We start from the raw sequence: 15,141 nt of genomic DNA on the forward strand, positions 1-15,141 counted from the left end.
AACATGTTTCAAACTCAGTCAATCTGACTATTTGATACATCTCATACACCACTACATTCAGGTAGATGCCTGTAGTAAATAGAGAAGGAAGGAGATGGCTCTTCTCTTGTCTCATTGTGTTTCTTTCTTTTTTTTTTTTTGAAATGGAGCCTCTCACTGTTGCCCAGGCTGAAGTGCAGTGTCACGATCTCCACTCACTACAACCTCTGCCTCCCGGGTTCAAGCGATTCTCCTGCCTCAGCCTCCTGAATAGCTGGGATTACAAGCGCCCGCTACCACGCCTGGCTAATATTTGGTATTTTTGAAAGAGGCAAGGTTTCACCACGTTGGCCAGGCTGGTCTTGAACTCCTGACATCGTGATCCATCCACCTCGGCCTCCCAAAGTGCTGGGATTACAGGCACGAGTCACCATGCCCGACCTCATTGTGTGAGCGTAAATCAAATTGAAGGGAAACAGCAGAAAACAACCAGTTGATCCTCAGCTGTCATGTTTCCTTTCAAAATCCCTGTGGGAAGGAGCTGGAATGTAACTCCCTTGCTCCTCTTTTGCTCTCTGTGGTATTCATTTCTTTGGCTCCTATACAAGGACTGTGATTGGTGGGGACAGCTAATAGCCCTGCTGGGCCTTCATACACAGTGTCTTCCCTAGGCCAGTGCCTCTGGAGTCAGAACCCTGGTGGTATTTCCCTTGATGAACTGTAGTAAGCGATTTCATTTTGAGATGGCACAATGGAAGCCACCAAGCAGTGTAGAGGATGCCCAGGACCTGTCCTGGGGTCACTGGGGTTCTGGTGCACATTAAAAAAAAATCTAACCAGGACACTCAGGAATTGCTAGATTTTGGGAAATCAATTCACCTGACCATGTTCAAAAGAGTCTTAATATAGATAGCCAGATGGCATGTGTTTATGTTGCCACATGCATTTGGCTGCATAAATGTGGTACAAGCATTCTGTCTTGGAGGGCAGGTGCTTCAGGATACCATGTATAGCTCAAAAGTTTATTTTGTAGGCATTATGTTTTAGCAAGGATATCTTGTCTCTTATTTTAAGCCATTTTCTTTTTTTCTGGTTAGAAAAGTTATGTAGAAAATGGTAAATGTTGGCCAGGTGCAGTGGCTCATGCCTGTAATCCTAGCTCTTTGGGAGGTGGAGGCGGGCAGATCACCTGAGGTCAGGAGTTCAAGACCAGCCTGGCTGACATGGTGAAACCATGTCTCTACTAAAATACCAAAATTAGCCAATCATGATGGTGGGTGCCTCTAATCCCAGCTACTTGAGAGGCTGAGACGGGAGAATCACTTGAACCCAGGAGGCGGTGGTTGCATTGAGGGAGATCTTACCACTGCACTCCAGCCTGAACATCTGAGCGAGACTCTGTCTCCAAAAAAAGGAAAAGAAGAAAAAAAAGTTAATGTGATTTATGCTCATTGTAGAAAAGCTGAAAAATGAATAAAATAATGCTGTTATTTAATTAGCCAGTGATAAATTATTAACAACTTGTGTGTTACCTCTTAGTATTGTTGTTGCATTAAAAATGCATGTATTTTAATAAATGTATATTGTATACTGCATGATTTTATTGATGTTCTTGTTCCTTTTGTGTATATATTTAATTGCTTTATCATTTTGGAGGAATTTATTTTTCTATTTTTTTTTTTACATTTTGTTTTTATGAGATATTTTCATTAAACTGTGGTAGCCAAATTAATTATTTTTCTTCACTCTGGGGACATTATCATCTAAGTTGTAAGACATTAGTTATTTTACCAACAAACCATTCTGGAAGCATAGGACAAATTCTTTGTCTCTTAATATTGTCCTATACTCAAAGCAGACTGCTGTAAGGCTTCACTTACTCTTCTGTTTCATAAATAATATGTTACAATTCATTAGGTAATCACTTGTTTTATATTGGTTTCATTTCACATGAGGTGAGATTTCAAGAAACCCCCAAGTCTTCACAGTAACACATTTCAGTAACACATTTACTAAGCATCACAAACTATGGCCTGTTAATTTTTTTTTAACAGAAATTATGAGTCTTCATTTTTGTTTTCTTTTTTTCTTAGCTCAATTTTTCTGGTTTTATTCATAAATTCTTTTTTTTTTTTTTTTTTCTTTGAGATGGAGTTTCCCTCTTGTTGCCCAGGCTGGAGTACAATGGCAGGATCTTGGCTCCCAGCAACCTCTGCCTCCTGGGTTCAAGCGATTCTCCTGCCTCAGTCTCCCAAGTGGCTGGGATTACAGGCATGTGCCACCTTGTCCGGATAATTTTGTATTTTTAGTAGAGACAGAGTTTCTCCAAGTTGGTCAGGCTCATCTCGAACTGTGACCTCAGGTGACCTGCCCTCCTCGGCCTCCCAAAGTGTTGGGATTACGACGTGAGCCACTGCACCCTGCCTATTCATAAATTCTTAAGGTCCACTACATTTGAAAAATCAAAGACCTACATTTTAAATTCCCTTTTTTTTTTTTAGACGGAGTCTTGCTGTTTCCCAGGCTGGAGTTTAGTGACGCGATCTCGGCTCACTGTAACCTCTGCCTTCCGGGTTCAAACAATTCTCTGCGTCAGCCTCCCGAGTAGCTGGGATTACAGGTGCCCGCCACCACGCCCGGTTAATTTGTGTATTTTTAGTAGAGACAGTGTTTCATCATTCACCTCTGGTAAAACCATTCACAAAGCATGGTGGTAGAGAGAAGGGTGACACCTGGTGGCCATAGGTAAACGTACCACGGGGGTCCGGTGACCAGAGACGCAGGGCTGAGGGTTTTCCTGAGGGTAAAGGAATAAACAATGGGTGGAGGGGCATGCACTGAAAATAACTTGTAGAGAAGGCCCCTAAAAATTTGAGAAAGCAAACCAGAGACTACTTACTAGCTATTTCAATTGCTGGAATCACAGGCCACTGCTGAGTTGCCTGAACTGGGAATTCAACAGAAGGAAAACAAACAACTCTGATAATCATTGAGTCAAGTACAGCAGGTGATTGAGGATGGCTGGGAGGTACAGGCCAAAATTCTTATGTTGTATTCAGTTCTTCAGCCAAGTCATAATAATTGTCTGAAAAAAATTTTTTTAATTATGTATATTCAGGGAGTAAAATTTCAATTTTGCTACATTGAAACATTGCATTGTGGTGAAATCAGGGCCTTCAATCCATCCTGGAAAAAATTAGTTTTAGAAAAAAATTATGCCATGGAAAATTCTGAATATAGAAATTCATCAAATTAATTCCATAAAGAATTTATTAATAAAGCCAGAAAAATTAAAATATAGTACTTATAGTACTGTCTATATTTTATAAAACATTCTTCACAAACACACATATTTAAAAACAAAACACTGTCTCTAAAATTCCCAAATTTCTTAACAGCTATTGGTTTTAAACTACCGTTTTTTTCTAACCACAATCTGATTTAATGATGACTAGCACTCAAATATTTCTAACTTTGCAATTAAAGATTTTCCCATGCAGGCTGATATTTGTAATTGTGATTCTCTCTATAGACGTTTTGGATAATGTGTTCTTTTCCTTTTTTGCATCAGTGATTAACTTTTCCACTCTAACATGTAGAACATTAATACAGTATTATTTTGTGTGACAATTTTATTTGAAAACCTGGAATGCCTTGACACCTTGCATATATTTCTTACTTCATATGCACGAATTTTGGCATCTCAAGCATTTTATTTCTGAGTAATTGTTCAAGGTATAGAAGAGATAGATGTGGCAGATTTAGAATTGATACTTCTATAGTTTTTAATTCTTGACTGGATGAATTTGTATATTAAAAGTTTTTCATGACATAATTTTTTTCCTAAAACTAATTTTTTCCAAGATTGATTGAAGGCCCTGATTTTTACCACAATGCAATGTATCAGTGCAGCAAAATTGTACTTTTACCTCATGAATATGTATAATTTTTTTAAAAAAACTATTTTTTCAGCCAATTATTATTACTTACTAGATATTAGGCTCTGTTCTGAATCTTAATTTAATTCCTCCAAAGTATCTTATGAGATAGGTGGGAGCTATTGCTGCTATTCTGTTATCCTTATGTTGCTGTTATGAAACCAAGGCACGGAGAGGTTAGTTAACTTGGTGAAGAAAATGATTGTCCTGGATTTTTATTCCAGCCATTCTTGAACAACCATGACATAACCTTATGTCTGAGCCAAGGAAACATGGTGTGGCAGTTGTTACCATCTTTTTGGGAACAGCAGCACCCCTGATGTTTGTTGCAGGGAAAAAGGAATCTCAGAATTTGCCTGATCCCTATAACTTTTTTCCTAAATATTTTGAAACATCTTTCAGGTGTATTTTAAAATTTAAGAATATTTTGTTCTGTTCATACAGAATATTTTTTTCTTCTTGAGACAGAGTCTCACACTGTTACTTAGGCTGGAGTGCAGTGGCGTGATCTCCACTCACTGCAACCTCCACCTCCTGGGTTCAAGTGATTTTCCTGCCTCGCCTTCCCAAGTAGCTGGGACTAAAGGTGCATGCCACCATGCCTGGCTAATTTTTTTGTATTTTGAGTAGAGAAGGAGTTGCTCCATGTTTTCGAGGCTGGTCTTGAACTCCTGACCTCAAATGATCCGCCCCACTCTGCCTCCCAAAGTGCTGGGATCACAGGCGTGAGCCACTGCAGCTGGCCAAATTTCTAACTTGTTTTTTATTGTTAAAACAGGGTCTCACTCTGACACCCAGGCTGGTGTGCAGTAGTGTGATTACGGCTTACTGCAGTCTTGAACTTCTGAGCTCAGATAATCCTCCCACCTCAGCCTCCCGAGTAGCTTGAACCACCAAATCTTGCTCATTTTTTCGATTATTTGTTGAAACGGGTTCTTGCTATGTTGCCCAGGCTGGTCTTGAACTCTGGAGCTCAGGCAATCCACCTGCCTCAGCCTTCAAAAGGATTATCAGGCATGAGCCATGGTACCTGGCCAAATTTCTAACTTTTGAATTCACATATTCATTTATTCTCTTTTTCATTCAGGGAGAAATTTTGGAATAGGTAGCCCTGAAGCATCATCCACCAAGTTATTTTATCCACCAGCTTTAGATGCAAAGTATTTTTAAATTATTTTTTAAAAAATCAAATTCTGGATTTTGGTCTGAAGATTCTAAAAAGAATTTTGGAGTCTTAATTCATTATTTGTGGGCAGGGGAATAAGTACCAATAATTGTATAACTTTCAGTGGAAGTCACGTTAGCTAACTTTAGTCTATTAATTATCCTTGATTTATTCCTTAAACTGAGTCGCCATAACAGCACTTTCATAAAACAGTGAATAACCAATTTCATTACTGCCCAAGAGCTTTACTGTGTATATGAGGGCATCTGTTATAAGTATGGGTGTAATGTTACATGTTTTTCTTTGTGTAAGTTTGGATTCACAATTTAATAATTACAACAAATGTAAAATACTTTGTGCTTTCTGTGTGCTATTAAGAAAGTATTCAAGGGAATTTTGAAAATCAAATTTAATTACTATCAAGTTTGTAAAATTTTTGAAACAAATGTTTAAGAGAGGATACTGTTAGAAATTCTCTTTCCAGCCAGACCTGGTGGCTCACACCAATAATCCTAGCATTTTGGGAGGACACGGTGGGTAGATTGCTTAAGCCCAGGAGTTTAAGACCAGTCTGGACAACAGAGGGAAGCCTCATCTCTACAAAATATACAAAATTAGTTAGGTGTGGTTGTGTGCACCTGTAGTCCAAGCTACTTGGGAGGCTGAGGTGGGAGGATCACTTGAGTCTGAGAAGTGGAGGCTACCATGAGCCATCATGGTGCTACTGCACTTCAGCCTGGGCCAAAAAAAAATAGGAACCAGAAAAGAAAAAGAAGGCTGGGCTTGGTGGCTCACACCCACAATCCCAGCACTTTGGGAGGATAAGTCAGTGAATCACTTGAGGTAGGGAGTTCGAGACCAGCCTGGTCAATGTGAAACCTCATCTCTACTAAAAATACAAAAATTAGCTGGGTGTAGTGGTAGGTGCCTGTAGTCCCAGCTACTCAGGAGGCTGAGGCAAGAGAATTGCTTGAACCGGGGAGGTAGAGGTTGCAGTAAGCCGCCAAGATCGTAACACTGCACTCCAGCCTTCGCGTCAGAGCCACACTCTGTCTCAAAAAAAAAAAAAAAAAAAAAAAAAAACAAAAGAAAAGGAGTTTCCTGTCCAAATAAGTTTATTTTTAATAAGTCAAAGTGTATTAACAGTGTTCATGGGAGAGTGTCCACGCAAGTACAGCAATCCTACGAAGTACAAGATAAGAGACCTTTTAGTAAAATAATTTAAACTGAAAAGAAAAAGCAGAGATATTTTCCTAGAAGAGTAAGGAGTGGAGGTAAGGAAAACCAGCAGAGACATAGGTTATGCTACGGAACCAAAGATGTGCCAATGGCATTGATAGTTTAATACAGAAAAAAATGAATCAATGGCAATGATAATTTAATACAGAAACAAAATGGGTATGTATAAATAGTTTAGGTTTCTGAAAAAGAGAAGCAGTGAAGCCTTAGATGGAAGTGAGATAAATCAGCCACTGGCTAAAGGAGCGGTTTGCCCAAGACCAGGGGTGATGTCCCCAAGTATCTGGAAATAACTGTTGTGATGTTGTAAAGCCCCCATAGTCTAAGTTGGGTGAGACTATACTTATGCATTTTCTCACCTGGAATTTCCTTACGTTTTACTAAAGAGCAATTATATACTTAAAATTGACGGTGTATGCTGAACTGCTGGTCATTCTCAACTCTGGCCAAATATCAGAATTATTTATTGAATATACAGGTGCTGTACATAGGTGCGTACACACACACACACACACACACACACACACACACACACACACACACACCATATTCCATTCCTCAACTGGGATATTCTGACAGAGTTAGTGGAGGGTATTTCTGGCCAATTTATATTTTCAAAGACCTCTGGTTATTTTTTTTAAGTATACATGAAATATTGCTATGTTGCCCAAAATGGTCTGGAACTTCTGAGCTCAAGTAATTCTCCCAACTCACCCTCCAAAGTGCTGAGATTACAGGCGTGAGCCACTGCATCAGGGCAAGACCTCTGATTAATATCCTAGGTTTATTTGTTGGAAACTTTCACATATCGTCTTAACCACAAGTTGTTGGCAGAGTTTTAATCTGAAGGGCTTGGGTCTCATGTTGAATGAATGAGGTTCACCTGAAGGGTGAGAGAAAGGTGAAATGGAAAGTGAACAGGAAGCCATACAGATTAGGCAGGTGAGCTTCCCCTTTCCCAAACCATAAGACTGAGTATGCCTGAATTCTTCCCAGAGTAGAGGAATCGATTTTAGGGGTGTGTGTGTGTGTGTGTGTGTGTGTGTGTGTAAATCCTTTAAATATTTCTGTTCTGACATTCATTGTTTTTGAGTCACTGTCATTGAGAAAATTTTAGAAAGGAGATATTAGGAGTAGAAAATAGAAAGTAAATAAAATATCAAAATAAAAATGGGGTTTTATAAATGATATAATAGGCAAAATAAAGGAAAGGCATCCTAGACCTCTGGTTTAAATGAAGATGGCGTTTGGTGAGGTGTGTTCCAGGGGAGTTCACATGATTTATGTTTTCAGAGAATTACCATATTGCATATGCTGCTATATTTTTAATTTTCATGAATTAAAAGGCATGTTGAGATTTCAGAGTTTTACTTATGATCTCAGACTCTGAACTTTTTCTCTGTAGTTTGACATTTCTTCCTAGCTAAGCCTCCACTTACAAGGTATGTGTTGCCACATGTGGATAGTGACAGTTAAAAATACCTAAGAACTCAATTTGGGGCAGAAGAATGTAATCAATTATGTCAGAAGTGATACAAACCAAATGACATTTAGAGCATTCTGGCCTTTCCTGAGTCTTTTTCCTCCATTCCTGGATTTCTTATCTTCATGTGAGCAAGTCTGAGATTACTATATATTGCCTCTCACAGGCCACAGTCTTATTCTAAATATTCACAATAGATATTTATTTATTAAAATGAGGGTGGTGGGTGGGGGTAAGTTTTTATTTTTTAAACAAAAGTGATTCTTATGGGCATTTTCAAAAGCTGCAGCAGGAAGCTAAGAAGAAAATTTTGAATTGAGAGATCTCTTCAAACCACATTCAGACCCAATTCTGCTATTCTATTTATGTTTATTTTTAAAGAAGATTAGTCTTATTTTAACACCAATAATCTTATCACAAAACCTCCCAGAGGAAGAACCTGTAGACTCTGTAATGACCTTAATCAAGTATTAGCCCTACACTTCAATTAATCCCCAACTATACAAAACGTATGTTCTTTTCTCTGAAGCTGGAGCAAGTTGAAAGGGGATTAATAATGGACAGAAGGGAAGAGTGGAATTGCAGGTATAGCAGAGAGGCGCAGCAGGCCAGGAAGAGTGTCCAGAGAAAACATTATCCAGACTTATGTTTATGTTCCCTGCCTCTCTCACAGACTTTTGCTAAAAAATGAGCCATTCAATAAATATTTGAATCTAGATAGGGAAGGTGAAGAGGAGGAAGTTTGCACTTATGAGGTTTTAATTTGCAATTATTTTGGCTACATTTTTGCCCTCCCAAACCTCGGGTCTTTAGGAGCGAAACTTCATAACTAAACTTATACTTTGTTCAGTACAGAGAAGGCCATCAAAATGTCACCGTTTAAATAAAAATATTAAAATGATTGAGAGGGTAAGTCCCTTGACCTATAAATCTGACCTCCTTTAAACATTATTTGTACTTTCCCCAATAAACTAGTCCCTAATTTATTAGTTACTACGTGGAAATAAAAATAAACGTGGAATAGAGCTGTGTTTAGCGTCATTAGGCTGACAGGAATACAGTGCATTCAACTTGGTGACACCCTTCCCCTCCCACGAAGAGCGAAGTCTCACTGGCCAATCAAAACAATGAACTCGTAATGAAATAGTTTTCTTGCTCCACCCACTCTGTAACCTAATTTGAAAAAAATCCGCGCCAACTCGTTGTTTTCAATCAGGTCCGCCGAGTTTGTATTTAAGGGACTGGGTCAGTTCAGGTTTTCCATTGCGATAAGAATCATGTCTGGTCGCGGCAAAGGCGGTAAAGGTTTGGGGAAGGGTGGCGCTAAGCGCCATCGTAAGGTTCTTCGGGACAACATCCAGGGCATCACAAAGCCGGCTATTCGCCGTTTGGCGCGGCGCGGTGGCGTCAAGCGCATATCTGGTCTCATCTATGAGGAGACTCGAGGTGTGCTTAAGGTTTTCTTGGAAAACGTTATTCGAGATGCTGTCACTTACACGGAGCACGCGAAACGCAAGACTGTCACTGCCATGGATGTCGTATATGCTCTAAAACGTCAGGGGCGCACTCTCTATGGTTTCGGCGGCTGAGACGGTCTCCAGGAAACTTTAAACAAAAAAGGCCCTTTTCAGGGCCGCCCACAAAGTCACTTAAAAGAGCTGAAATACGTTGCAAAAACGTTTAAGTCTGGATAGCAGAGTGCACTGCGCCATCCTACATAAGACTGCTGACGGGCTTATTAGGTTTTATTTGGTATTGTGTCTATTTACCTGACTGCACATTTTGACAAGCACTTTTTAAGCAAAAAGTAGGTCTAGACAGGTAATCTCTAATAACAGTAATTGGTTCCACTAAAGAATTTTTTCGTGTGCTGTGTCTCATGCCTGTAATCCCAGCACTTAGAGACGCTAATTCGGGTGGATCACTTGGTCAGGAATTAGACCAGCCTGGCCAACTTGGTGAAACCCCATCTCTATCAAAAACAGAAAAGCTGGGCATGGTGGCCTGGGTCTCTAATCCCAGCTACTCGGGAGGCTGAGACAGAAGAATCACTTGAACCCAGAAGGAAGAGGTTGCAATGAGCCGAGATCGCAGCGACTATGCTGCAGCCTGGGCGACAGAGACTCCCTCTCAAAAGGCATGCATTTGAAAGCATTCTAAGAATGATACTTCGGACTTAACCCGGTGGCTGGAGGCACGTGTTGAACAGGTTAACACCCTTTGGCTAGCATCTTTAGGGACAAGCTCTCATTTGCAGGAGGATTGGGTTCTATGGCCATTGTCCTGTTGGCCAAAACTAAGTGGTCTAATAGTCCCCAGAACTGGAGGAAGAACCATAGCTGGTTAACTGTTTTTAACCTTATGTATGCCAAGCACTAGAAGGCCAGAGGAGCAAAGGTGCAGGAAGTCATCCAGAGGGATTCCCATATTGTTGAGAGACTGGCCAACTGCAGGGAGAGGTTAGTTGTTCATCCTCACTGTCTGTGATGAGAATCTAGGGACAGTCCACTGCTGGGCACAGCATTTAGACAAAAGAGCTCTCTGCTATGTCAGGCAAGTGAGCTAAGATACTTTAGCTCAGACCCCGAGAGTTAGAAGAATTTTGTGGTTTAGGAAGGTTGAATTCAGATCCTAACTGGGCAGCCTCCAACATTTCCATGAAGCTTTGGATTCTTAAAATTTTTCAGACTGAACAATGCTCTGGCAGTCTGATGAAACCTACAGACTCTTCATAAAGAAAATACTTAAAGTAATTCATAGGGTTACAATTGTTTTGCCAATAATATTAAAATAACGATCAAACCACTTGACAGTAATGTGTGTTTTTGTTGATATATATCAAATATCTAATAACAGTAGTACTTCTGAATCCATATTCTGGGAGAACTTGATTCTTATTTATTGATCCCTTGAAGTCGGTGGACACATTAAGAACCAATAGTTACAATGACACCACAGGAAAAGACTAGAATGTAGTACTTGTGTAAAAAAAAAAAAAAATTGGCCGGGCTCGGTGGCTCACACCTGTAATCCCAGCACTTTGGGAGGCCGAGGCGGGTGGGTCACGAGGTCAAGAGATCGAGACCATCCTGGTCAACATGGTGAAACCCCGTCTCTACTTAAAATACAAAAAATTAGCTGGGCATGGTGGCGCACGCCTGTAATCTCAGCTACTCGGGAGGCTGAGGCAGGAGAATTGCTTGAACCGAGGAGGCAGAGGTTGCGGTGAGCCGAGATCGCGCCATTGCACCCCAGCCTGGGTAACAAAGAGTGAAACTCCGTCTCAAAAAAAAAAAAAAAAAAAAAAATCAGCATATCATTGTTTGGATACCGAATTGCTCTCCACTCCCTTCCTCAGCAAACAATGGCATTTTCAGAACTTAGATGCTCTTATATGTAAAAGCCTACTCTATAGAGTGCACCATCAAGCTTTTCAGGATTGGACATCAGACTGTTCAATTCTTGGACCTTTAGGTATACACCACGTCTCCGACAAGAAGCCCTTTTTCTTTAACTTTTTAAGTTTTGGACAAGGTCTCATTTGCTGTCACCCAGGCTGGAGTTAAGTAGCACGATCACGGCTCACTGTATCCTCAAATTCCTGGGCTCAAGTGATTTTCCCTTCTCAGCCTCCGGAGTTACAGGGTCTAAAGGAGCGTGCCAACCACGCTCAGCTAATTTACTCTTGTGAAACCAGCAGTCTCCAACATTTTTGGCACCAGGAACTGGTTTCGTCTAGGACAATTATACCACAGACCAGAAAGTGCAGGGGCTGGGGGCGGTGATTTCCAGACTAAAACTGTTCCACCTCAGATCAGGCATGAGGTTGTCACAAGGAACCTGCAACCTGGATCCCTTGCATGTGCCGTTCAGAATAGTTTGCGCTTATGAGAATCTAATGCTGCTGCTAACCCGACAGGTGGCGGAGCTCAGAATAATGCTCGTTCACCCCTCACCTCCTGCTGTGCGGTCATTTCGTGACGAGCCACGGACAGGGACTGGTACTGGTCTGTGGCCCGGGACATGGGGACCCCTGGTATAGATGGTCTGTGTTGCCCAGGCTGGTCTCGAAGTCTGGCCTGAAATAATTCTCCCACCTCAAGACTTTCCATCTCAGCCCATCACAACTTAAAAACTTAAGTGTTACGCCATCTTAAAATAATGTAGGCGGCTCTTAAAAGAGCCTTTGGGTTCTTTCTCAATCGGCTTCCTGAAAAGCTCTTTACTTCTTAGATGTGGCCTTTCTAATATTAGTTTTACGTTGTGGGGTCAGTTTTGGCTTTGCAGCCCTTGCATTCACTGGGCTCTTCGGCTGTTGCTTACCCTTGACTCCTTTAGGCTTTCCCCTGTTTCTAACAGCCTTTCTAGGAGCTGTCGCCCTCGGCTTCTTGATTCGCTTACTGGTTTTAGCAGTCTTTGGCGACTTGGGATCCCTGGATAAAACCAGCTTCCTGGTCTTAGCAGAAGCAGACTTTTTGGCCTTACTCCTGATAGATGTAGGAGCGACCTTCTTACCGAGCTTAAAGGAACCGGAAGCACCAGTACCCCTGGTTTGCACCAGGATTCCCTTGTTCACTAAGCTTTTGAGGGACAGTTTAATACGGCTGTTATTCTTCTCCACGTCGTAGCCAGCAGCGGCCAATGACCTCTTGAGCGCAACCAGTGACATACCTACTCTTTCCTCTGACATTGAAAGGGCCTCGGTGATCAACTTGGACGCAGAGAGGTTAGGCGCTTTGCGACTTGCAACCGTCAAGGCAGCAGACCTTTTCCCTCGCTTCTTGGCTAGAGACGTCTCCATAACTGCTAGAACAGAACAGGCAGGAGCTGCAGATACGGTTTCAGACATAACAGCAAAGCCACTAAGTAGTAACCCCCGGAGCGTAAAACGCTAGGGGGCCTCCGGGCCTTATATAGGGCAGGGCGCGCTGTGATTGGTGCATCGCCTAGGCACCGCCCCCGTCCCTCGGAGGAGAAGCATTTGTGTTAGTTTTACCCAGAGAAGTTGACTATAACAAACCCCCTCTGTACAGGATCTCCCAGAGTGTCGTACTAAATGATCTGGGGAAATTCATATTTCACATGACTTTTCGCTTTTTAATGAAAAATGACCCTGGTTGCCAAAACTATTTGAGAAAGCCCTCAATTTTCAGTCAAATTTAAGGAGAAGAACAAAACTTCCCCCTTTCCTTGTAAATTGATAAGTAATTTTCGGCAGAAGACTTATTTCATTTCTTCAGAATGATCTTCCAAATGGATAGCTTCAAATCGATAGAAGAAATAAATTATTCACGTCATGATTTTTACTTAAAATTATTTATATATGTGAAGGAAGTAACACAGACCTCTTAGCTGTCTAACTGCGGACCCAGAAGATGCTTATAGAATTGTCAAAGACTGCAGAGGATGTCTTTATTTAGGCAAGTGCAATCTAATAAACCATAATCCGCAGGAACATGGGTTGTCTGTGATTAAAGATGCTCCCAAGTCCCTGTAGCTTTAGAGAAGACTCTCAAGGATGGGGTTATATCAAGATCTCACACATTATGTCACATTGGCCAAAATCCGGCCATTCTCATGACTGGTGTCCTCAACTGAGGTTTGCTTCTGGTTTCATTAATTCAATTCCCCTCCATCTCCCTGCCGGTTCCTACCTCCCAAGATAAACAGACATAGTCCCTCCCCCAAATTACCTATAAAACGTTCACTATAAAAAATTAGCTGGGTGTGGTGGCACGTACCTGTGGTCCCACCTACCTCAAAACGTGAGGTAGAGGGGCGGGTGCGGTGGCTCTCACCTGTAATCCCAGCACTTTGTGAGGCCGAGACGAGCGGATCACGAGGTCAAGAGATTCAGCCCATCCTGGCCAACATGGTGAAACCCTGTCTCTACTAAAAATACAAATATTAGCTGGGTGTGGTGGCACGTGCCTGTAATCCCAGCTACTCTGGAGGCTAAGGCAGGAGAATCACTTGAACCCGGGAGGCAGAGGTTGCAGTGAGCAGATATCAGGCCACTGCACTCCAGCCTGGCAACAGAGCAAGACTGTCTCAAAACAAACAAACAAAACCAGAAGAACATGATGTAGGAATCCTAGACTCAAGAACCGACTGGAAACTACAGACCTCATGTCTAACAGGACTGGGCTGGTTTATTCGGCAGTGGTTCATGCCTGTAATCCCAGCGCTTTAAAAAGCTGAGGTCAGAGGACTGCTGGAGGCTAGGAGTTCAAGACTAGGCTGGCCTGGTCTCAAAAAAAAAAAAAAATAGCTGGGTATAGTGTGGTGCCATATACCTACAGTCCCAGCTACAGGGCAGACTGAAGAGGATCACTTAGAGCCCACAAGTTTGAGGTTGCAGCTATTGCATTCCAGCCTGGGCAACAAGTGAGACCCATCTATGAATTATTTACTTAATTAATTATCTCAGCTGGCAGATTTGGCTGCAGAGCTGTGGGAAAATGGTTATTGAAATAATGTCAAGTATGCTCCCCTGAGCTTGTACTGGAACTGGTCTTTGTGAGAGGTCTGGAGATAAGAGATTGCTCTCAAAGGGCAAGTCCTTTCTGTGACGCTGATGGAGTTAAGTGTGCTCATAGCACAGGGTCTCAACAAAGGAAAAAGGAAAACTCCGTAAGGGCCGTTTTGTGAAGATCCACAAATACTAGTGTGATTTTGGTAGACATTGCAAGTTTTTTTTTGTTTTGTTTTTTGAGATGGAGTTTTACTCTTATTGTCCAGGCTGGAGTGCAATGGTGCCATCTTGGCTCAGTGCAACCTCTGCCTCCCAGATTCAGGTGATTCTCCTGCCTCAGCCTCCCGAGTAGCTGGGATTATAGGTGCCTATCACCACACCCGGCTAATAGTTTTTGTATTTTTAGTAGAGATGGGGTTTCACCATGTTGGCCAGGCTGGTCTCAAACTCCCAACCTCAGGTGATCCACCCACCTCTGCCTCCAAAGCGCTGAGATTACAGGTGAGAGCCCCCATGCCCGGCCACCATTGGAAATGTTTAAGCAAATAATTTGTTGTATTGTTGTAGTTGTCTTGGGTTTAGATTTATTGCAGAAACAATCATTATTGAGAAGGGCCCACAGTCAGAGGTTGGGAGTCTGTTGCAGTAGTTTCAGAAAAATGGCAAAGACCTTGCCTAAGGAGACAGTGTGTTAAAGGAGAGAGTCTACATTTGAAATATTTCTGAAGCAAAAGCCAAAAGATAAGACTGCAAACTTCTAATTGCAAAATGACAGAAAAATCTCTCTCTCTGTGTTATACCCATACACACACACATATGCACAAACACCTGAAGCAAAAAATTCAAAAAACAGACCAGGTAA

At 41.7% G+C, this 15,141-nt stretch overlaps 2 protein-coding genes across 2 annotated transcripts in view; one reads left to right on the forward strand and one right to left on the reverse strand.

The window, feature by feature from the left end:
• The window catches only part of LOC105721487 (histone H3.1), a 66,892-nt gene extending 57,474 nt beyond the window's left edge, over positions 1 to 9,418 (forward strand). The window contains exons 5-6 of the mRNA XM_012458561.2: positions 5,705 to 5,714; positions 9,078 to 9,418. Of these exons, the coding sequence (XP_012313984.1) occupies positions 5,705 to 5,714; positions 9,078 to 9,393 (326 nt within the window). The 3' untranslated portion in view covers positions 9,394 to 9,418. The remainder of the gene's footprint in view (positions 1 to 5,704; positions 5,715 to 9,077) is intronic.
• A 2,608-nt stretch (positions 9,419 to 12,026) lies between these two features.
• On the reverse strand, positions 12,027 to 12,653 carry H1-6 (H1.6 linker histone, cluster member). The gene has a single exon (XM_012458568.2). The coding sequence runs from the start codon at positions 12,651 to 12,653 to the stop codon at positions 12,027 to 12,029; it is 627 nt and encodes a 208-aa protein (XP_012313991.2).
• Positions 12,654 to 15,141: the final 2,488 nt, after the last annotated feature.

Source organism: Aotus nancymaae, unplaced genomic scaffold (assembly GCF_030222135.1).
Source record: "Aotus nancymaae isolate 86718 unplaced genomic scaffold, 86718_ANA_hifiasm-v0.15.2.pri h1tg000051l, whole genome shotgun sequence".
In the NCBI taxonomy this organism is placed as follows: Eukaryota; Metazoa; Chordata; class Mammalia; order Primates; family Aotidae; genus Aotus; species Aotus nancymaae.

Coding starts and splice junctions, on each gene's coding strand:
- H1-6 (XM_012458568.2), bottom strand. CDS start 12,653: ATGTCTGAAACCGTATCTGCAGCTCCTGCCTGTTCTGTTCTAGCAGTT.